Source organism: Candoia aspera, chromosome 1, assembly GCF_035149785.1.
Source record: "Candoia aspera isolate rCanAsp1 chromosome 1, rCanAsp1.hap2, whole genome shotgun sequence".
Lineage (NCBI taxonomy): Eukaryota > Metazoa > Chordata > Lepidosauria > Squamata > Boidae > Candoia > Candoia aspera.
Genome location: NC_086153.1, coordinates 242,161,044 through 242,183,796, shown reverse-complemented (window position 1 = coordinate 242,183,796; position 22,753 = coordinate 242,161,044). Strand labels below are relative to the sequence as shown.

Below are 22,753 nucleotides of genomic sequence, written 5' to 3'. Positions count from 1 at the left end.
GAGAGGGTAAAAAGGGAGGAGGTTGGGGGGGAGACAGAGAGAGTTAGATAACCTCTGCAATTTTATTGGCTGACTTACCTTGAAGGCTGTAAGTTTGAGCATGCCCATTGGATGGGCGTATAAAAGAAGGGGCAGTGAATGCATCGGTCTGCCTTCTTAGTGGAGCAGTTCATTGAAAGTATAGCTGCTACTAGGAGAGCTGAGCCCCACCAGCCCTGCCTCTGGAAACGGGATCCAAGCAAGAGACAGCAAAGCAAACTGTCCGTCCATCCAGGCACGCAGGCACGCACGCACAGGCAAAGATAAACGGGAGTCGCTACACCAAACAGAACCAGAAAATCAGCCCAGCAGAGTCACCATGTCAAAAGCAGAGGATGAACGCTGCAGCAACCCAGCCTTGCTCCAAATCTCTACGCAAGAAGTTGAAAACAGCCTTGGCAGTTCAAAGGTAAGGGAGGAAAACAACCCCGCTTGGATTTCTCTCCCGGTCTCAAGCTTTCGGAGAGGAGGCGAAGAGAGGGAGCTGGGTGGTGCGTTCAGGCGGCGTTGGCGGCGGCGGCATTGGCGGCACCAGAGCGAGGGGTCCGGCCGCTTAGGTCGCGCTGCGGGACTTGCTCTCTTCGCTTTGCGTGCGTGAGTTCACGGAAGGACGCCGATTGTAAAACGCAACAAACCTTTTAATTCTGTTTGGGGCGGAGAGAGAAAGAGAAAAGTCTGTCTCTACTTTCGGGAATTTGAGCTGTGCTTAAAATCAGCGGCAAAGTTCCTCCACTTGGCTCCTAAGAGACTTTTTCTTTTCTTCTCCTTTCTTCGCGCCCCCTCCTTTTTTTTTTGAAAGGGGAGCCCTACTTTCAGCACTCTGCCTCCGAAAAAAAGAAAGCGGGCTTGTTTTTCTGCACACCTTTTGTGAGTCCGTCCTCCCCCCCCCCCTGCTGCTCCCCGTAAGGTCTGTGCGAATGACTGCGAAATCATTTGCTGAAAAGGATCGCTGCAGAAGTGATCAGCAAATGGAGAGCCGGCTTCTCCAACCCGCTCCTCACTTTTATTTCAATTTTTACTACGGTTAGTTTCTTTCTCCTTTGCGGAGCTGAGAGGGCGAGGGGGGAAAAAAACTTTTTTTGAGTTCCTCGTTCTGCAATGCAGACAAGCTGACGCTAGAGGGACCCCGAGGGTTTGGTCAGAATACCCTGTTTTTGACTTGTGCGAGGATTGTTGCACTTTTCTGCTTTTACAGTACAGGTTAGGAGAGCAGGCGGGGAGATGGGGACGCTCCCGGCTTGTGTACCCTGCCTCCGTTATAGCATTAGAGGTTGTATGATTGTTCCTACCCAGAACGAGGAAATGGGGATGATTGCAGGGGAAAACGAGCGGCATACCGGTCTTAAAAGCCCCGATATGCGACATGCATGGTAGACGGTTTGATCCGTCAGGGGATGTTGGAGACATGTTTCAGCTCCACGGTCCGTGAACGTTAGGAGAGGAAGCGGTGGGCAGAAGTTGTACGCGAGTTCTTCTCCGGGCGCCTTTTTCGATCCTGAGATGCCTTTAAAGCAAGGCGAATAAATGAAATTCTAGGTAGCCCAGGGATATTCTCGACTGCCAAAAGTATACCCTAAATAGCCGGTAGCCCTTGTGGCGTGTGCCGCGGTGTGAAGTCTGGTGCAGGAAATCCGAGGTGTGCTTTGTTGTTGCCGCTAGGGGTTGAACTGCGAAAGAACTGTAGGTGAAGTCGGTGGGTGTCCCGTGCACGGTTTGGGCGCTTGCTTGGCTTCCATGCCCGTTTAAGGACACGCAAGGTCACGTACTCTTGGACTGAACGTTAGGTTACTATATTCTGCATTACTTTTCTCTGCATTCCTTATGCTGCTTAGAGGGGAAAGCGTCTGAAGATTTCTGCACTGTTGTAAAGAAGACATTGTTCTTAAGCTCTGGTTGCTCTTAAACTCATTTCTTCAGAAAGGTAGAACGTGGTTGCATGTTAGATCAAGGCGGAGTGAAAACAGGGATAAACACAGAAAAATGAGCCAAGAACTGGGCTGGCAGAGGGTCTTCTACTTTGTATGGCCTTATTATGATTACTGTTATTACTATTCTCCTGTTCTCCCTTCCAGTTGCTTTTCTCTAGAGGAATTGTTTTGAGAAACTTAGAAAAGTTTGAGCACTCTGCAGAGCCACGGGACGGGGGACACAGGAGGAAGCTGTAGCTTTAGCCTATGTGTCTGAACCAGCCAGTCATACGTTAATGGGGTTTCTAAGGCTTCAAATGCGCCGTGTTTGAAAAAAGGAAAAGAAAAGACTGTTCAGGGGCAGGAGGTTTACATGGATAGCTTGAAAAGATGCTTGGGACATGGGAATGATGCTTCAAGCCTCCTAGCTGACTCTTCTGCACATTACTGTTTATAACACATACTGTGCTTTGCAAACTGCTGGTCTCTGGAGAACAGGGAAACTTGCTTAATTGTGGGTGTTTTTTTCCCCCCAACTCTGGCACAAAAAGTTGTAGCGAAGGAAGAAACGGCCGAGAGGGTTGCCATGCAAAGGGGAAGCAGTGAAAAGGGACTCCCCTTCCTGTTGTTGGAGCCTTTATGGAAAGCTCTGCAGCTGAAGCTTTATTTCTGGCAACTGAGTGGTGCTTTCCCGCTAATTTGCTTTTTCAAGTTTTCAGGGAAAACCGTTTACCTGGGCAGTCTGTAGACAAGGTCATTCAGCATAAGAGCTGCCTTTCGCTCCTGGAGTGAAGCCTTTGGCACTGTTGTATTATGCAGCTAAATGTACATGGGTCCTGGATGGTATAAAAGGGTGGTTGTTGTTTTTTTTTGAGCCCATTTGGGAGGGGGTACACTGCAGGAAGGGCATTGCCTGCTGCTTGCTACTCTCCTGTTAAAATTCATAATGGCAGCTTAGACTAGTTTATCCTGGCAAGGTCATTTCAAAGCAAGTGCCTACTTCATTAGCTGTATATAGGGAAGGGGAGGTCCTGAAATAAGATGCTTTAAAACAGGCACAGATAGCCAGGGGACTGTTTTGATAAAAGGAGCTGAAAGAATAAAATAAGCTCCATATTAGCAGGAAATGCAACAAGCACAAATATGGTTTTGGATGAAGCCTGTGTCCAAACACTAAAGTCACCTTAGTTTTCTTTGTAACTGAGTGATGTAATATTGTTGTTCATGGCTTTGATTTACTCCAGGGTTTGGAACAAATGCAGAAGGGCAGTAGAGAACAAGCTGTGAACTTGGGAGATTAAAACTGATCAGTCAGCTGGCTGAAGACATTTACATTCCCTTTTCTTGTCTTCTGCCAGATGCTTTTTGAAAGTGAAGCGAGTTTGTTTTATTATTATTTTTAAACACTGAATATAGTCTTACTTCTTCTTTTTTTAATTCATGGAAGTGGATCACCAAAGTTCAAGCAGTTCCTTATACTGTGATGGGATGACTAAACAGGACCAACTCTCCCATCAGTCCTTTCTCTACCCCACTAAAGGCTTGACTGATACCAGTGTCCTTTTGAGTGGTTAAAGGAATTGGGTGAATGTAGAATGTATTTGTTACCTGCACAAAGGGCACGAGGAAGAACTTCCTCTCATTTAAGTTCCTTGACAGTCTGGAAAACTTAGAAAATGACTGTGAAAGCAAAGCAGTGGCATTAAATAGCAAAGATGCTATTTTTGCAGTCTTCTTACATGGTGGGCTGGCTTGCTTCTGTGTCTGCAAGGTAAGAGCTAGGCAAAGAAGTAAATGCTTTTACTTGCTTGCCACTTCAATTATGCACTCCAGTTATGGACACATTTATTGGAAGAAAGCTTTATGGTTGGGATTTTGAATTAGTCTTGAGGAAGCCCATCAAAATTCATGGTTGCAGTACCACACCTGAAAGATAAACCAAATAGATAAGTTCCTGCCTCAGTCTTAACGTGGAGCCCCTGATGTGTTGGGCTGCACATACCAGAATACATTGCTAGCATGGCACCTGATAGTGTTCATCTATCCTACAATTTTGGGGCAGGACCTTTCATCTCTTTGTTATAGGCTTATAGAGCACTTATAGAGGTCAGCTGAAAGCATTCTTGCAAATAAATCCACCAGACTTTTAGCAGAGCTGCTCCTTAATTGAAGAAATGTGAGCTCATTAGCATATGGATTAGAAATTACTTGGTTTGATTGGCTTACAGCTACATATATTTGCATGAGAAAAAAACAGGTTTCCCTTTTTTTAGATTCAGGCTCAGGCATGTTTCACAACAGACACTACAGCAGCAATCATAAATCAGCTTCTCCTGATTGGTCTTCTGCTTTTTGAGAGCATACTTATACTGCGAAATTTAATCACATAAAGTTTCAACATGCTGGAATCTCTGAATATGTGGTCTTGTATTTTTTGCCATCACAGTCATGTACAACTGCCTGGACAAGTCCCTGCAGTTTTCTTGGCAACATTTTCAGAAGTGCCTCTTTCCTAGGGCCGAGAGAGTGACTGGCCAAAGTCACCCAGTTGGCTTTGTGCCTTAGGTGGGACTAGAACTGGTCTTCTGGATTTTAGCCTGGTGCCTTTAACCACCTCACCAGACTGGCTCTCAGAACATAGTTAGTGGACAGAAAATACTGGCTGATGGTTGAATTTCTGGGGTTGTGAGGAAGTGAGAAGATAAGACTGTTGGGGAGGGGAATGAAATAATATAGCTGAAAAGTTGGAACAGGAGCACACCACACTAAAACATGTTGCTGCCTGTTCCATGTACATATATCTGTGTGAGATGGCAGAAGATAATGTATTGTGAATTCTTAGCCAATAATTCCATAAAAGCTGAGTGGACGGACAGTATGAAGTTCAGGATAGAAGGTGGTAGGAATACAGAATATTTCACCTATCCTCTGTCACATAAAACTGGTTTGTCCCTACCACTTTTTCTCCCAGTAGGGTTTGGAAACTCTCTTTAGGAGATACCCTTCAGAAATTAGCTGGATAAACATATGGAGAAAGCATTCATCCTCTGCTTTTAACTTTTCTCTGTTTATGGGAATTGTCACAATTTGTACACTTTTATGAGTCATGGCCTAGAACAACTTGTGTGTGCTTGCTTTTCAAATGTGCAAGAATTGAATATTGGGGGATTGTCAATTCAGGATTCTCTGGAGGTGACTGAAGATGTGCATGTCTATGTATATCAACTTTTGGTTGTGTTAAAATGTAATTGCCTAAACCCCAACATTTTAAACTGTATGTTACATAACTATATTCTCATGGGGCAAATAGACCCTCCCCCATGCTCCTTTTCTATTAATAAAATGGCTTAAATGCATGCATATTTAATATGAAGGCACAATGTGTAGACCATTACTTGATATTCCAAACCATTTTCTTGCCTAGAGAGACAGATATTCTGAAGGGTTATGCATTTATTTTTCTGAAGCCCTGGGGTTAGGGTTCTTCCATTTCCTAAAAAGCAGCCCTGTTTGTGATGCTGATCTTGGATGAACATGGAATAATCTGTCTGGATTTAATTCCATCTTTCAGTAACTCCTTAGTTCCTCCAAAGTGCCAGAAGAGCATAGGCTGGACACAAAATATGGACTTGAATTTGACTTCCTCAGTCAGTATCCTGATGGGACCATGTAACAACTTCCCCAGCAAAATATTTGAAGGATACCACATTGAGAAAAACTGTTTTTTGCTCCTGTGGTATTCTGTGAGCTGACTACAAGTAGGCCACATAGCAGCACTGACTGCTAAACTTCCTGCTAAACCTCTGTTATCTCTACTGCTCCATTGTCTTAACTTCAGTGGAGTAAAGATGCCAGATTGGTTGGTTGTTTGCAGAAGATTCTTCCGGGGGAAGGAAAATAGGAATTCAGCAATAGGCAATTAAAAAGCTCTCCTTTTTTGGCCTTGTTTCCTATTACATTGACCTCTGATGGCAATTGGGAGGAGGCAGACACAAGGTGAACATCACCAAAAAGTAGCATGTTTAGGTGGGAGGAGAGCTCACAGAATAAAAAATAAGGTGTGCATTGGGTTGCAGAGGCATCCACTGGATGCTGGATGTCCAGTATGCTTCAGAACTGTTATTTCTATTTAAATCCGCAAGTAAAATAATATTTTTTACCTTATTCTTTCATTTAAGGGGAGGCAGCTTTGTATTACACAATGTTTGTAAGGAACAGCCATATATCAAGACTTCAATTATATATCAATACATTCATTTTTAATATATCAAATGACAGAAAAAATTATAAGTGTTAACTATGGGTTAACATCTTTAAAAAGAAAAAAGATGGGGGTGGGTGGGAAAGCAAATGGTTGGTTTTCCTAGCATAGAATTGGAAAATTTCTAATCCCCATTGCTGACAATAATGTCCACTTCTAAAACTGTCTTATCCCATGATCCAAAGTTTGGAAATTACAGCGTAACAGTGGATTGGAATTAGTTGTGGCTATACTGTCTGGCTGCCTTTGTAAAAATACCAAAAGTATCTTCAAAGAGAAGGAGAAGCTCAAGAAAAATAGAAGAATTGGTTGTGAGGACTGTGGTAGTGTTAGTGAAGAGCTTTAATTTGGAGTCACCCCTTTCCTTATTGATCACTTCCATTTCACAAGACAGGGAAAGGTCTGTGTGAGTATCTTTGAAGAGCAGTGCTAACATTCTGCTATAATGGGGCACTCTATCTGTACATTATTGGCAGAAGAAAAGTTGTTTCATATGCCACATCACCTCCTGTTTGAATGACCCTATAGGCTGGCGAGAAAAATGTTTCTGAAGAGATGGAGAAATAGATCTTGAAGAGGGAGGTGGCTAGTAATTATCAACCTTGGACACAGATAGGTTTCCCAGATTTGAGTCCTCCTGGAAAAAGCAAGTTGTGTGCATGTGTACACACACACACTTAGATTTTGTCAAACATAAAAATTAAGCAATCTTTTATGAGAAATCGACAGTGACAGGGTCGATGACAAAGTGGTTAAACTAACTTTCTGAGGCTTGCCCAGGAGGCAAAAGTTAACGGGCTGGGCTTCATGGTTGACCATAAACTTCACTAGCACATGCTACATGCTTAGCAGTCTAAATATTTATACTACCTATGTGTTCAAATGCAAATGCATAGGTAGCTCTGCAATCATTTTGGTTACATTTTCCCAACATTTGATGTTGCTGAGGAGTATTACTGACTACTGCTAGCTTACTGGAATCTTTGGGCATATCCAGTAGACATGGAGCCTATTTGCTGGATAAATCAGAAGCCATGAGGCAGTACTTGGAAATTGCATATCTATTAGCATTTCACTTGAGTATCAGCCTTTACCTGCACGTACAGTATTGGGTTGCCAACATGCCACCATTAGCCTTGAAAAAACAGAGGCAGATGGTGCTCCAAAAGCTAAGACCTATTTGTTTGTTTGTTTGTCTGTTTGTTTATTCAGCTTCTATTACTGCCTATCTCCCCCAAGAAAGGGGGACACTGGGCGGTTTACAATAAAACCAAGATTAAAATCATAAAATATAAATTACAATAAGTATGCCAATAAATAAAAATAAAATAAATACCAAACCCAAGGGGCAATGTTCTTATTCGGTGGGAAAGATCTATGGTGCTAGCCACCCCCAAGGCGAGCTATTACCTCCCCCAAGGCGAGCTATTACCTCCCCCACCCCAAGCGAGGTGGCAGAACCAGGTTTTCAGGTTCTTCTGGAAGGCCGGGAGCGAGCGGGCCTGCCTTACCTCCGGGGGCAGAATATTCCACAGGGCGGGTGCCACTGCAGAGAAGGCTCGCCTCCTGGACCCCGCCAGGTGGAATTCCCTAACTGGCAGGATTCGCAGCCATTTGCTTTTGTTCTATGAGGCAAATTTGGAAGAGGTGGCTTAACCAGAGAAATGTTGTAAGGGGAGAGAAAGAAGCTTGCCTTTCTCTTTTTTTTCTTTTCCTTCCTTTCACTATGGTTGTAGCCCAAACCATCCTCCATATAAGCAGTTGAAATAAGCATCTTAGAAAAACAGTACAGGAAGATTGTGACTTTCCTGCAATGTATCTGGCTTTAAGCCAATGGAAATTTTGAAATACCAAATACTGTAAATTCAATCTATGCTTATGAATATTAGCTTTAATTTTTTTTAGGAGTTTTTCCTAGAAGGGGAAAATTAGTTGTTCAGTTGTATTGTAATATGAGAAAGCATCGCCAAGTACTTAACGTATCTATATCATCTCTCTGTGGCTTGCTGCCCTCTTAAAAACCTGGGAACTCTGCAAAATACACACTTTCCAGAATTATACAAATTATAATTTAGATTGTTTTACAACTGAACCTACTAGTTTAGATTTAATCAGCTTTAAACAGGTTTTCTGTGTTTTTCTTACAACTGGTTTGCTACTCAATTGTTCACATGGCCAAAGCTCTCTAATAATGCAAGGAGTTAAAATTATTTTTTAATTGTGAACTAATCTAATTGAACTGTTAACCAGTGAAACAAGCAGGAAGGTAGTCACTTGAGTTGATGGGTAAATATAATTGGCTCTACCCCCCCCTCTCCCTTTTGTTTCATTTCAGAATATAAGGCTGGATGTACAGGAAAAACATTTAAATTGAATGTTCTGAAATAGTGCTTGGTTCAAATCCAGATTGGATGATTTGTTTTAAGTAAGAAACCAAAATATATTTGGACCATTGCTGCACTTTCTCTGCCTAGTATAGCAAGCACTTTCCCCCTCCTCCCATTTCTGATGATTGTGGGACTCTTAACTGCTCTAGAAAGTCAAGTTGTTTTCCCACTAGAGACTGAACATACTATAAGTTACTGGAAAGCTAGTAATCCAGGATAGGTAGAACAGATTAATGGATAGAAAGCTGGCCCTAAACTCTGCCTAGGGTCACATTAGAAAGTTTGGGACTAAGCCAGGGATAGATTGAACTAGATCGCTGGTGGGATTTCTTCCAACTCAACGAAAGGTCATCCCATCTGCTTTATGCTGTTCTGATGACCATTTAGTAGTTAGTCCTTCCAGAGAGCTGGTATGTTTTCTTTTACAACAGCAATGATAAGTCCGATTTAAAGGTGTCCAGAACTGTCTAGACATAGGGCCGCAACATCTCACCAATTAATAGATTCACCAATTCTCGTTTTCTGTAGTGATGTAAAATTCTTACAAAATGCAGAGGAAGTTTTCCTTATCCTTTCACAAGCAGAAGACCTTTTCTAAAATTGTATTTGCAAGTTTAATTTATAAGTTTCAGCAGAATATGCTGCTTTGAACGATTGTAATTGGGTTTTGAAACCAAACTAAAAATTCATCACAACAGAATTGCTGATATTTTTTTGCCAGCAACTTCTTTACACACACACCCCCGCCCCTGCTGATGACTTTTTTTGGGCTCAAGGAGGAACCAGAGGTTTATAGTACTGCTTTCTTCATCACATAATCTTCCACAGAAATACAGGCAGCCGTTTCCATTTTTGCTGACCTACATCTAGATTTGGACGTCTAAGAAAAATAATGAAACCTGCTTAGTATCTTGATTTCTATTAATTGAAGCAGCTGCAGTGAGAAGCTGTTTTGTCTGCTTCTTTAGTGTGAGTTATGATATTCAGAACGTATGCTGGAAAAGTATTTCTATATGCTTATAGAGTTGTGAAAAGATTCATTTTTAACCCTGTTGTCCTATGCACTGTGTCCCCCGTACTGGATCCATATCTGGCTTGCTGAGGCTAGTGTGCCCTTTCTTGTCTCATTTTTCATTAGGATGGTAGACGGTGGCTGCGGAAGTACTGCCTCATTATCACCTGCTAATTTAGAAGTCACTTGCAGGAACAGTTTTTAACATGATGGATTTTTCTCTTTCAGGTGCAGAAGATGTGCACCTCCCGGCGGATATTGCTGCTTATACTTACCTTCCTGGCATATACGGTTGATTCTGTCTCCACATATAATCCTACTGAAACCCTTTGTGGTGGAGAGCTGGTGGACACACTGCAATTTGTCTGTGGGGACAGAGGCTTTTATTTCAGTAAGTATAGAAAGAAAAGTGAACTGCACTCACCTTGGAAAAGTGCCAATATATCCATCTATAATAAAACATGGTGTTTTGGAGAGTTATATATGAAGCATCATCTCAGGAGGCCTCACCTTAGTTATATACACTATGTTAGCTTTTTTGTGTTGCTGGTGGGTGGCTGAGGCTGAACTAAAAATAACATGTAGTCTGCCAGATGTGATTAAACTCCAGTTCCTATTAATCTCAGGCAGAATGGCCAGTGATAAGAAATCATAAAGTTCCATAACATGAGTGGGATATACAACTGTGGTCTAAGGCTTCTTCTGTATCTGAATTATATGAGATTGCTTGGTTCAAAATCTTATATTCTACATCTGCATGATCATGCAATCACAAAACACAAGTAGTGCTATATTCCTCTTAAAGAACTTGAATTTCTTAACACTCAGAATTAAATAGACACTTTAGGGTGCAATCCTTTATCTACTTATTGGGCAACCAACACCATTAACTTCATTCAGACGTGTTCCAAGGTAGGCATGAATAAGATTGCACTGGAAGTCCTTCCCTGACCCTGCCAATAATACTGCTGACAACAATTTAATTAAATAATACCCATTAATAAGTAAGAAATCATCCACAGTAGTAGTAGTAGGAAAAATAGTACTATGGAAATAAAATCTTCCTTAACTATTAGGCCTAATTTCACTTCATTTGTATCTAGATTAGTGCTTTGGGGAATGGGAACAATCTAGGATTCAGAATTTTTGCCTTTCAGAAGGTTTATATTTTCACAAAAGTAAAGTTCTGGTCACTGAGCCCCAAAGACTTCAGTGTAGAGGAAAAAGATACGACAGCATTAGTCTTCCTTGTTCAGAAAGGAAGGACCCATTACTTGGGTTGTGTAAATCCCTAAAAATCCTTTCAATTTTATTTTCCATATTGCTAGTACAATGTTCTGGTGGATTTTTGTATGGATTTAAATTTTTTTAAAATTTCATAGACAGTTTCATACATGGTTGCAATATATTGTGACATTGTATTTTAATCGTTAGCATAAATTGCTGAAATACTTTTTAAAATGCCAGTCATCCTGCTTTTTGTACTTTTTTTCATTCATTCATTGTATTTATATGGCCACCCATCTCATGAAACGTGACTCTGGTACTTTGCCATGTACATATCCCTGATGTAGGCTTTTAAATGCAAATTCCCCAGATATATGCTGTTCTAAAAAGGTAGCAATATCATAACAGCAAAGCAAAATAATAAACATAATGTACCTTTAGATACTATACTTTATTTAGATGCCTGTGTGTGTTGATTTTTCATCAAGGAAATATATGCTTATTTGGGGGAGCAGAATACTCAACTTTTGCCCAATGGAATTTATGATAGTCATTTTACATCTCTATCTACTATGTCACCATCTCCAACCAGGTATTCCTTCCAGGCATGTTGGGATTACATCTCCCAGAATTCTCAGCCAACATGGCCCACATTGGCTGGGAGTCCTGGGAAATGTAATCCCAAAACATCTGGGTGGGATCAAACTGGAGAAGATTGTTCTGCAAACTGTCCAGTTCGTTGTTCTGTCATGTTGTGTCTGGCAACTAGAGATGTCCTCTCCTCCTGCTTCCCATGTTGTAGGTGGTCTGAATCCTCTTCTGAAAACACTTTTAAAGGGAAGTTGCTTCTTAGTCTCTTTAATCTGCAGCTCTGTCCAAAACCACCAAAGGTCAGGACCCCAGCTGGGGCAATTCATCATCACCCTATTGAAGTCAGACGCTTGGCTCTTAGATGCTTTATTTTCTTCTTTAATGGGGGTGGGGAAGCCTGGCAGCAGTTCTGAAGAGGGGATGTTGAGCTAAAAATACTCCTGCTTAGGAAGTAGTTAATCAGCAGCATGCCCAATAAATGTGTGTTCTAAGCATTTCTGACAAAAGAAGAACCACTTGTTAAGGGGGATCTAATAAGGATGATTGGTGTTCTTATACCATTATCAGTGAAGGACACAAGATGGGATGTTAAAGGTAGGCATGTGACACAGTGGCCAACATTTGGAAGATCTCATTCCAGCTCTTGGGGGATTTTGAATCACAGCAAGAAGCCAGTCTGACATAGGTAAATGAAGCTTGAATCTCTGTGTGAACCAGGAAGAGATGAGGGTGGGGGAGAGCTGAGCGAGAGTCCAGGCATCTGACTTCTGTAAACAAGGGCTCCTGTTTCTTCCTTTCTAACAGCTGATAAGAACTTAGCTCTTTCCAGCCACTTACGCTGACAAAGCACATTCTCTCCTTTCTCTCTCTTCTCTCTGCATCCCTCAGAATAATACTAGGAAAAATAAGGGGGTGGTGGTGGAATAGAAGCTATTTGGGGGGAGGGGTTTGGGACAATGGATGCTGCTGCCCAGCCATTGGACAAAGGCCCTCTTGTTGGTGCCCACATTCCTTTGTCAGGAGAAAAGAGGATTGTTTACACCCAAAGTGTTCTTACGCTTGATTTGGTGCTTGATTGATCTGATGGAAGTGGTACTCAGGACAGTGTGTGTGAAGGAGGCACAAGCTGTGGAATATTTTTGTGTAATTCAGAAGGCCTTGTACGCAGCACATACATATTCTCCCTTATCTCTCGTGCATACCGGTTTCTCTTCAGGATGCTCAGGTGCATGCACTTTGACCCCAGACTTTGCCACCAATATTTAGCCTCCTTGCAACTTCTCCTTAGGAAAATAATCCCAAAAAGGAAGAAAAAAGAAGAGCTAAATTGGGAAGAGGAACTCCGTCAGTGTCAAGTCACAGCAGCCACATGTCTTGCCTTTTGCTGTGGGTGTCAGATGCAAAGGCTGTCTTTGTTGATGAGCGTGATCCTTGGCCCTTCACCTGAGATGATGCATGACAGGACACCAGGGCACTGTGTCTCATAAACATGAGACATATCAAATCTGACCCTCAGCAATATCTAGTTAGGGGGCTCTTATGATATCTCTTCAGAAGGAAAAGAGTGATTATCATGCAACAGGAACTAGCAGAAAGCTGTGCTTGTGCAAATCCCAAAGGCAGCAATGTATTTTGTCAGTAGTATTATAAGGAGTGAACCAGAAGACCCTGGTTAAGATGTTATCATGGTCACTCTCATCTTTGTCTCAATTACTATCTCTGTGTGGGGATAATTACAGTGGTTCACCTTAATGGACTGGTGTGAAGATTGCTAACTAGTGCTTTATACATCTGAAGTGATATATGTTATACCAATAACAAGAATATTAAATAATGGTGGTCTATCATGGGATTTCCTTGTCAGTACATCTTTTGTTAGTAACAGAATCTTACACACTAGTCTGCCAGGGCATCTTTCAGCATTCTGGAACAAACACAGTTCACAGTTTAGCATTTGTTCCTTTTTTAAAATAGAATTGCATTTTCTTTCAGGGGGTAGCATATAATTTAGAACATCCATTTTCTTTTATAAGAAAATCACACATCAGATTGCCAGCTGTATTGAATTGGACAGTGAAAGCTGTCCAGTTGCTAACAAAATAGTGTGTCATATACTTGGGGAGTAACTTGGCAAGAGAAAATCACAGATGAGAAAAGGAGAATAGGGGTTTATTTTCATGGTGAAAAGGTGGAGCTCTCACTAACAGGAAGCAGATTGACATTTCATATATTCTTCCCCTGGATTATGTATCCCAAGCCTTATTTACTTTTAACTAAACTTACTTTTATCCTACTGAGTTCAGTGAAGCTTAGTGAAGCTTTAATCTTCTTAAAACCCCGCCCTCAAACTACAGTTCTAAGATCTTTCTGGACTGGCATATTTGAAGGAAATTTCATAGAATTTTTTGTTCTGCCTGTGCAACATACAGTCGCCTGATGATTGACCAGACCCAGACAGTGGGGTCAGAGAAAACAATTATGGGGTAATGAAGTACAGTAACTTTGGTTCTTCATAGCTGGAGGGACTGTGTTGTAGGTTGTTTGAAGGAACAACACCTAGAACACATCCCCTCCAGCAGCCAACACAGGATAAACAGGGAAGAAACAATACCCTAATCAAGAACCATCAAAGGGGGAGCCACTTGATATAAACAGCCAGCAATTCCCACTCAGTCTCGCACTGATGATCTTACCTAGCATGGTAATGCAATGTTTGAAAGAGAGCCAAGTTCAACTCTGAGCTAGGTATATTATTTATTTATTTATTTATCCAATTTGTCCCTGCCCATCTCCTCCCTCTGGGGGACTCTGGGCAGTCATCCATAAGTTAAATATTTCAGGTAGGCCTTAATGATGGGAGATACGCTAGCATAAAACAGGTGTAGTTGCCATTAACATGGAATTATTTGGGTTTTTATCTAAAATTGGCTTGTACTAACAAGTCAGATAGAATTTATTCTATACCAGCTCCAACTCAGTTCTATTCTTCCCCAATCTGGCATCTTTTTAATGGGCTGGAAATAACTTACATCATTAGCTGACTCAGATAGGTGAAAATAATAGTGCAGTGCACCTGAGAGCTGCAGGTTGAGGAATGCAGTTGCCGTCAGTGGCAAGGTAAAAAATTTAAGGACATTTGGACCATTTGGTTTGGTGAGTTGCAAATTGTATAGGCTTTTTCTAAACAAACTGCAGCTTGATTCATTTCTGTGCTTTTGCAACCTTAGCATCAAATGTGGAATTTGCAAAGCCCTAAATGAACACTGTGGCTGTTGCCAGTTAAACAACAACAACATATTGATCTATTTCTCCATCTCCTATCTTAAATACTTCAAAAATGTGGCATCGTTTGTTTTTAACTTTCAATTGACCCTTTTGTGACAACAGGTAGGCCTGTGGGTAGAAACAGAGGAAGACTCAATCGTGGCATAGTGGAGGAGTGCTGCTTCCGGAGTTGTGACCTGAATCTCTTGGAGACATACTGCGCAAAATCTGTCAAATCAGAGCGGGACCTCTCTTCATCTCTTGTGGTCTTACCAGCACTAAACAAGGTAGGTGAAGGTCCTATCTGAGTAATCAGATACATTTTTGAAAGTTAAAAAAAAAATCCCATGGGACCACAGAACCCTTATCTTCAGCATTTGCTGCTTCTGCAGGTACAGCAAAATAATGTTATCTGTAGCTCATATACAGATAACATCTTCTATTTAAGCAGCTATTTCTTGAAGAGAGTCTAGAGATGGGGGTGGCTGGGGAGGAATGACAATAAGTTGTAAAGAACAGTATGTCCATTGCTTGTCAAAAAATGGAAGTTGTTGTGAAGCCCACTCATATTCCTGTTTGCTTGGCAGAACATCCCAGGATATTCAGTATCATTCTTGAAGTAAGTTGTGCATGTTGTTAATAGCTGTCCTACGCATACTTATTTAAAAGGGAGCATCCCACAACACAGTGTGAATAAGTTGCAAATAAACACACCAGCTGAATTGCATTGCTAGTATAACATCAGGCAGGTACAGGAGAAATGGTTATACAGCCTTGTAAATGTGACCGACAATAACATTTCTTAGCATTATGTGTTCGAAGTGCCAGCTAATCAGCCATGCTGTCTTTCAGGGTGCCTGGTTCCATCTCTCTTCTCCATAGGCTGACCTCTTCTGTTCTTCTCACAATAGTCTTCCAGGAGTACTGAGTAGTTTTGGTGAGGCTGTCACCTTTTAGGGTGTCCACAGAGGGGAATCAGAGAAGTCAAGTTGGTGGCCATGACCAAAACGTTGCCCCTTTTTGCTGACATGCATTGCACATGTGAATATACACAGGCTTCGGTTATGCAGTCACAGCTGCCATCTTGACTTTTTGACCCCGTCCTGCAGACGCCCTACCACCTTTTAGTTACTTCTGTTTTTGTAACAAAATATAAGGTTCTCCCAGTTCTGCCAAGGTAGCTCTCATCTGCAATTGCCATTCTGCTTTTGCTGCACAAAAACCCCTACGTGGAGAATAAGGTCATTATTAGTATATTTATTTATACCAGCCTGCCTCAAGCTGGTGCACTTCAGATAGCCTGACTGAATAAGGAGACCTGAAATCCAACATACCTGAAAGACTGAGGAAAGCTGATGAGTAAGATTTTCAATGCAGGTAGTTCTTGCTTACCTACTGCCTTGTTTAGCGACTGATCAAAGTTACAACAGTGTAAAAAAAAAAAAAAAAGGTTTGTGACCAATCATCGCATTTATGACCATCACAGCATCTCATGGTCACATGACTGCCATTCAGGTGTTTTGCAACCAGTGTGCATTTATGACCATTGCAGCATCCCCGCGGTCACATGATCACCATTTGTGTGTTTCACAATTGGCTTGCGACAAGCAGAGTTAAATAGAGAAGGCAGAAGTAAAATCACAAGCCATGGTGATGCGATGTTTCGCTTAATGACCAAAGGGGAAGTGAGATGGTAAGCCCATCACTGTCATGTGATTTTCTGTTTAGCAACTGTGGTGCTTAGCAGCAGAGTTACCAGTTCCAATTGTGGTTGCTAAGTGAGGACTACCAATAATAATTATTATTATATAATGATAATAAACTTGTATGCTGCCCAACTCTCACACCTGCAATATAGTTTGACTCATACAATGAATGTGGATAAACTATTCAGTTTCATTTAAAGCTCTTGGATACATGTGGCATACACCCAGTGTTGTCAGGGGACAAAGGCATAAAGAGAGGGAGATAGGAGGAAAAGCAATTACAAGTGTTAATTACCGCCCCAAATGAATGCAGTCTCTCCTGTTTCAGTTCTGTCTGTTTAACTCTGTGACATCTCAGCCCAGTGACAGTCAGTATCCCTTTAAGTTCACCACTGCAATCAGTGAATTGATCCTCCTTTGCCCTTTCTCCCCCCTTTCCCTCAGGATATCTTTCAAAAGCCCTCCCATGTCAAGTACTCAAAATACGACATTTGGCAGAAGAAGAGCCCGCAGCGCCTTCAGCGGGGAGTTCCCAACGTCCTCCGTGCCCGCAGGTATCGATGGCAGACCGAAGGGCTGCAGGCGTCTGAGGAATCCAAGAACCATCGCCCGCTGGTCGTCCTGCCAACGCAGACACCTCTGGCTGTGCACACCACCTCAGAAACATCAGGCACCCAGAAGTGAACTGTGACAGACAATTTGCAAAAGTGACTCTTTATTATTCCTTTTTCCCGGTCTCATGGGAGGTGTTTTCCAGGTCCGGCCCCAGCCTTTTCTTTCTTCCAGACCAAGGCGGAGGGGAGAGACAAAGGTCCTTTCACACCAAGGAACAACAGGAAAAGGGGCACGGGAACACCAAAAGAGTGGGATTATAACATCGGCGGTGGCAGCAGCAGCATTTTTGTGGCATTGTCTTTAATTTTTTTTTTAATCTGTTGGTTGGCTTTGTACTTTCCTACCCAGTATTTTCAGCTTGAACTTAACAGGGACAGCTAAGGCACTTGAACTATGTAATAACAGACCTGCCTTTCAATCCATATACTAACCAATGAAGACAGCGAGAGAAGATCATGGTATTAAAAGAAGGCCAAATTCTATGTCTCAACTGACAGTAAAAAGAAAAGGAGGGAAAACAAAATCTGAGGTTTCAAAGGTTGGCCTAACCTTTGCCCCATTTTATTGTTTTATAAGTCACAATTGATATATTTGAGGGTTGGGGTTTTTTTTTGTTGCACATTTTAAAAGCTAGAGATGAAATGATGAGGCCCACTACCTTTATTAATTACACAGTTCAAAATGTACTTGCACCTTTTAAAAATCACCGATGAAGTGAAAGAGTTTGGGTGAACGTAAGTTCACTTTAATGGCAGAGGCGTCTGCATTGCACATTTGCCACAGATTTAGTTGAATTATATGAAATATATATTATATATAACTTTTTTTTTTTTTGGCAGAAAAGCACTATTTTTAATGGGACCATTTTGTGTGTGTCTAGTAACTGAAGAGGGATTGTAATGTTTAAATGTTGTTAATGGTGCTAATGTAAGTTGGAAGGGGAAAACAAACCCAGAAATTACAAGAGGGCAGGGTGGGAAGGACAAGATCTCGAAATATACTGAACTTGAAATTTTTTAGCTTTTCGTTTTAGGAAAGTGTGACAAGTGTGTTCTTTTTTTTTTTTTTTTTTCTCTTCTGAAATATAGCTTGGTCATGACCATAAGAGCTAATTGCCACTCACATGTATACATAAAATCGCACACACAGGCAGAATCACAAATACATCTATATACATTTTTAGGTGAAAATATATATTTTTAAAAATACTTTATTCAGTCTCTGATATCCAGATCCTCCTCCAGCATGCCTTCTGCAAAGGCCTTTGCATGTGCTGGGTAAGTAAGCCATCATGGACCTACTCACTGTATGAAATGCTCTCCTTAGCTTTTGCTGAACAAGAGCCACCCTCCTCTTGTGCAGTTCGGCCATTTTCTGTCTCCCTCAGCCACCATCTCATCTGGTCAGCCAGTATCTATTCACACCTTTCAGGGTTTCCAAGAAGATAAAATCATTGCCCGGAGTTGCCTCCTTAGGATGGGTAGTTCAACTAACAAACCTTCCTGCTTTGGTTGCTTTTACTGCTTTTCCAAAGAGTAAGTTCTTGGAGAGATCTCTTGTGCATCCCTTTTGTATTAAAGGGAACCACTTAGAACCACACTATGTTCTTCCAGTCGTAGGGAAGGAAAGGGGAATGCAAAGGAGAACGAGGAGGTAATTGCATTTGTAGAAACAGTTGGTGGCCTTTATGGCTCTAACATTCTTGAGGTGCAAGGGAGGCATAACAATTCTATGTCTTCATTCTGGAGGTACAAAAGGAGAACCTCGAGCTTAATACATCAGAGATGAGAAAATAAGAATTCAGTTGCTTGAAGCTCATTCCTTGATTTGAGCAATGTGCAGCAGGTGGCTTTATAAAACTATTGGAACTAACTTTTAATCTTAGATTCAAGAATGGGAGAACCCAATAATCCTTTTGTGTACACAGAGTTGCTTAGAAAAACAGGAACATTTAAACTCATTCTGCACCGGCTTTGCTTTATATCTATATATCTATCTATCTATATATATGTGTGCATTTAAAGAACCTAAAGATTATACTTGAATTGTATTCTTTTCTTTTTTTTTAAATGTAGGGTTTGGGGGTTTTTTACATGTTTTATCAGTTTTGAAATTTTTATCTTGCAATCTTGAGCCATGAGACCTTTGGGATATTAGTTTGCCATGGCCCGGGGGGAGGGGGGTAGCTCCCTTAATCAGGTATGAAGTAGAAAATAATTACTTTAATTAAAAAGTAAGTGGGGAGGGGGCAAAAGACTTCCTGTTTGCAAATGATTTTTACCAAAACGAGCCCACTTTTATGCATAAAATGTTCACACAGGTGTATCAAATGTTTATTGTTTCCCCCTGCCCCCACCCCTATATTTAGTATATCAGAAGGATGGAACGGAGAATTGCTTTCTAAGGGGTAATAGTGATGAAAGAGAAAAGGGAATTTCTGTATAATCTGGGCTCTGTTTTTGATAATTCTTGAGAGGTATCCTTGGCATTGCAAAGCAGTGGTGTGCTGGCTTTGAATTTATAGTATGTTGGTGCATAGAATGCTCCTAAAGCAAAATGTGCCACTAAGGGATTGTCAGTTGGGAAAAATCTCCAAAGTCAGCAGAAAGACTTTGTGTTCATACAGCTTTGGCACTTCCACAGCTTGGAAGCTGGTTCAGTGCCCCTCTAGCTGCTCTCAAAGACTGCTGTTCAAGGTGGTTAATTTCTCACTTCATGTACTTACGTGCCTCAGTGTCAGATGCTGAGCTTTTTTTAATGATGCTTTGCCAATATCTCCCCTCCCAAAGGCATATCGGATTTATTCTTAGTGACTAAATCTGGGCAAGGAGACTTGAACAGAAGAAAAAGCTGAGCATTGGATAGCATCTTGCCTGCTTGCTGCAATTCCAGGCGTACAGGCACCCGTAAGGCTTCAGCCCTATGCGTTTGCATTGGAACAAGCCCCATTAAATGGACTAGCTGTACGAACAAGTTGGACTGCCTGTTTTATGCAAAAGTATTCTATCAGAGAATGATGTGTTCTCACAACAAGATATGCAACTACGCCAAAGGGAACGTTCACATCACCTATGTGCCTTGGAAATACTGAGTAGTTCAAGCTGGCTGAAGAGAGTGCAAAGTCTGTAGCAAGGCATGCAAGGTTTGAGTGGCGGTACGGTGAGGATGTCTTCTGGCTGCCTGTTAATAGGGATCAAAATTTGATGAGGTTGGGGTTATAATTGGCATAGCACGTGAAATTCTAGGGGAAAGGAACACAGCTCAGTCTGCTAGGAGTTACCTGTAAAACACCTTTATTGTTACAACATAACTGATTCTAGGGGCAATTATAGTTTACAAAAAGTTTTTTTTTTTGCATGATGGGGGAAATCCACTTAAAAATGAGCACAGAAACATTACTGGAACACATACCAGGTCCGTTTTCTTCAACCCACTGGTGCAAAGCCGTAGCACCCGAGGGAAAGAGCATGGTTCCCCAAACTGGTCCCACTGTTTTACTTCATCCATTTCATTTGCAAAGGCTCAGTCTTTTGGTGATGGACCTTGCTGCCTCTGCACTAAATGAAGGGAAGAATTATACTTGTTTTGTTTTTTTAGGGTTTTTTTTTGTCTAATTGTATGTATTATTGTCTGCTTAAGTTTTATATTGTGGGGAGGGTGTGGGGAAGGGGGAGATGGGAGTTGATGTATCTTGAAATACTTCACTTGTGTGCACTCAACATGCAAGAGTCAAATTGCCCGGATTCTGCACCTATTGTACTTTTCATTCATACAGTATCAATAAAGCAATCAGTTATAATGTCTTTGTGCATGACTTTCTCTAAATACTGAACTATGTTTAATCCACAGCTAATCAGTATTAGCTTAGGTATCTTTGAAGAAACTTATGATTGGTTTAACTCTCATCTCCTTTGACTTTTCAACAGATTTTGATCTGCATGTATCAGCAGATAAACTTTCTCTGTGTGATAAACTGACTGGGACCCTATTACCCTGTTAGGGCATAATGCAGCTTGTTTCCCTTTGGCCTTTTGTGTGGTGTGATTCCAAATGTTATCATTGGAAGTCATGTTTGGTGCTTTAGAACAATGTGTGAACCCAGCCACTTTGGTTGGGTTTGTACAGCAAACCATAGTTAGGCAAACTATTTGTTCCACAAACCATGGTTAGGCAAATTATTATTTAGTATAATGTGAGCAAATTTAAAAGTGGGCAGCCATAGATGGTATCATGAAAAGATTGGATTGCTACCCATAGTATGACAGGCAGAGATACCCTATGACCATGTGCAGTGAAAAGTGCTGCAAAGCCTAAATCTTCCTAATAATTCTTTGGGGAAGGTCTTTAAGGCTCCAGTCCTGAGCAAATTTACTGCAAAGTCCAAGTGAAGTCCCAACTAGTCTGGATAAATTACATTTACATTGCATTCTAACTGATGCTTTGAGGAAATGTTTCATACCTTTCGTGGCATCAACCATTGTTACCATCAATTCCCAGTTATAAAAACATTGATAAAAGAACCCTTCAATGCATGAGAGTCTAGATCAATTGTTTCCATTGACTCCACTCCCTGGCGTTTCCCCAAGCCACTGCCTGGACCACAATTGTGAGACTTCATGTGATGGATGACAAGCGGGCCTGAATAAAATCTATTCCCACACGGAGAGAGTCTGGTTCTAAATAGGCAGCAAAATAGCATGATTGGGGTTGCCAAAGAGGCATAAACACAAACACTTGACTACAGTAGCAAGATAAACCTGAATAAGCTTGCAGCATGTGTCTTGATTCACAACATATTCTAGGACTAATTCCTGCACAAATTAAGCTCTGATCATACTTAAGTATTAGTGGTATATGTCTTAAAACCCAAAGATATTTTTAAAGTCCACTGATTCTTCTAAAGTCCTCTGAGACAGCATATGAAGTTCAATTTGGTTTAGCTGATCCCACAAAAACTAAGCAGGATTGGGCCTGGTTAGTACTTGGATTGTACCCCATTGAAATCCCAGATGTAGACTAGGTTGGGAAGTGGAAGAAACCACCCGGAAAGAAGGAAATAGCAAACCACTTACATATTGTGGCCACGAAAATTTCATGGATGTCCACATAATCACCAGAAATAAAGAGCATCACTCAATGGAATTTGTGCTGCTCCTTATTTAAATCCCTCTGAGCTGAATGCATGGGGCACAAGATTCCTTGTAGTCTTCAGAAGATACTCCTGTGTTGAAAGTGTAGTATACCTGAAGAACTGCTTTAAGTCCAAACCAGGTTTAAAATGAAAACGCCCATAATACGAAAGAGATGGTATCCAGACTGCAGCACAAGCTTGGCCACATTCTCCTGCAGGAGTGAACAGCTATGGCCAAAGGTTTATATGCAGTCCTCAATATCCCATCAATGACCCCATTCAGCCCTCTAAGATCAGCAACAAACTCTCTGCATCACCAGACGGCCTCTTGCAGCTTTGAAAAAGGTCAGAAGGCTGAGTAGCAGCCAAGATTATAGTTAAATATGATATATTTTTATTTGAAATAGAATATTTCCATCATTCATTTATCTATCTTCCTTTGCATATGTGCATGTAATAGAAAGGAGACACTTTTTTTTGCTCTGTTTTTTAGTGGTGCATTTCTTCTGAAAATTTCATTCAGGAGGATTTACTTTTGAATAAAGACACATTGTACTGATTGGAATATAAATCTGTCCCAGAATAGCATAACCAGATGAAAAGTCGTTTTCAG

The 22,753-nt window shown here is 41.3% G+C and overlaps 1 protein-coding gene across 1 annotated transcript; it reads left to right on the top strand.

Annotated features, from left to right (window-relative positions):
- Positions 1–158: 158 nt before the first annotated feature.
- IGF2 (insulin like growth factor 2) lies at positions 159–20,812 on the top strand. Its single transcript, XM_063289342.1, has 4 exons — positions 159–448; positions 9,835–9,997; positions 14,812–14,975; positions 16,839–20,812. Exons 1-4 carry the CDS (start codon positions 359–361, stop codon positions 17,076–17,078), a joined length of 657 nt encoding a protein of 218 aa, XP_063145412.1. The 5' UTR covers positions 159–358; the 3' UTR covers positions 17,079–20,812.
- Positions 20,813–22,753: the final 1,941 nt, after the last annotated feature.

Bases quoted from the DNA above. Each gene is read 5' to 3' on its own strand.
- IGF2 (XM_063289342.1), top strand. From the start codon at position 359: ATGTCAAAAGCAGAGGATGAACGCTGCAGCAACCCAGCCTTGCTCCAA. The intron at 449-9,834 runs GTAAGGGAGGAA...TTTCTCTTTCAG, and splicing joins ACAGCCTTGGCAGTTCAAAG to GTGCAGAAGATGTGCACCTC. The intron at 14,976-16,838 runs GTAGGTGAAGGT...CCTTTCCCTCAG, and splicing joins TCTTACCAGCACTAAACAAG to GATATCTTTCAAAAGCCCTC.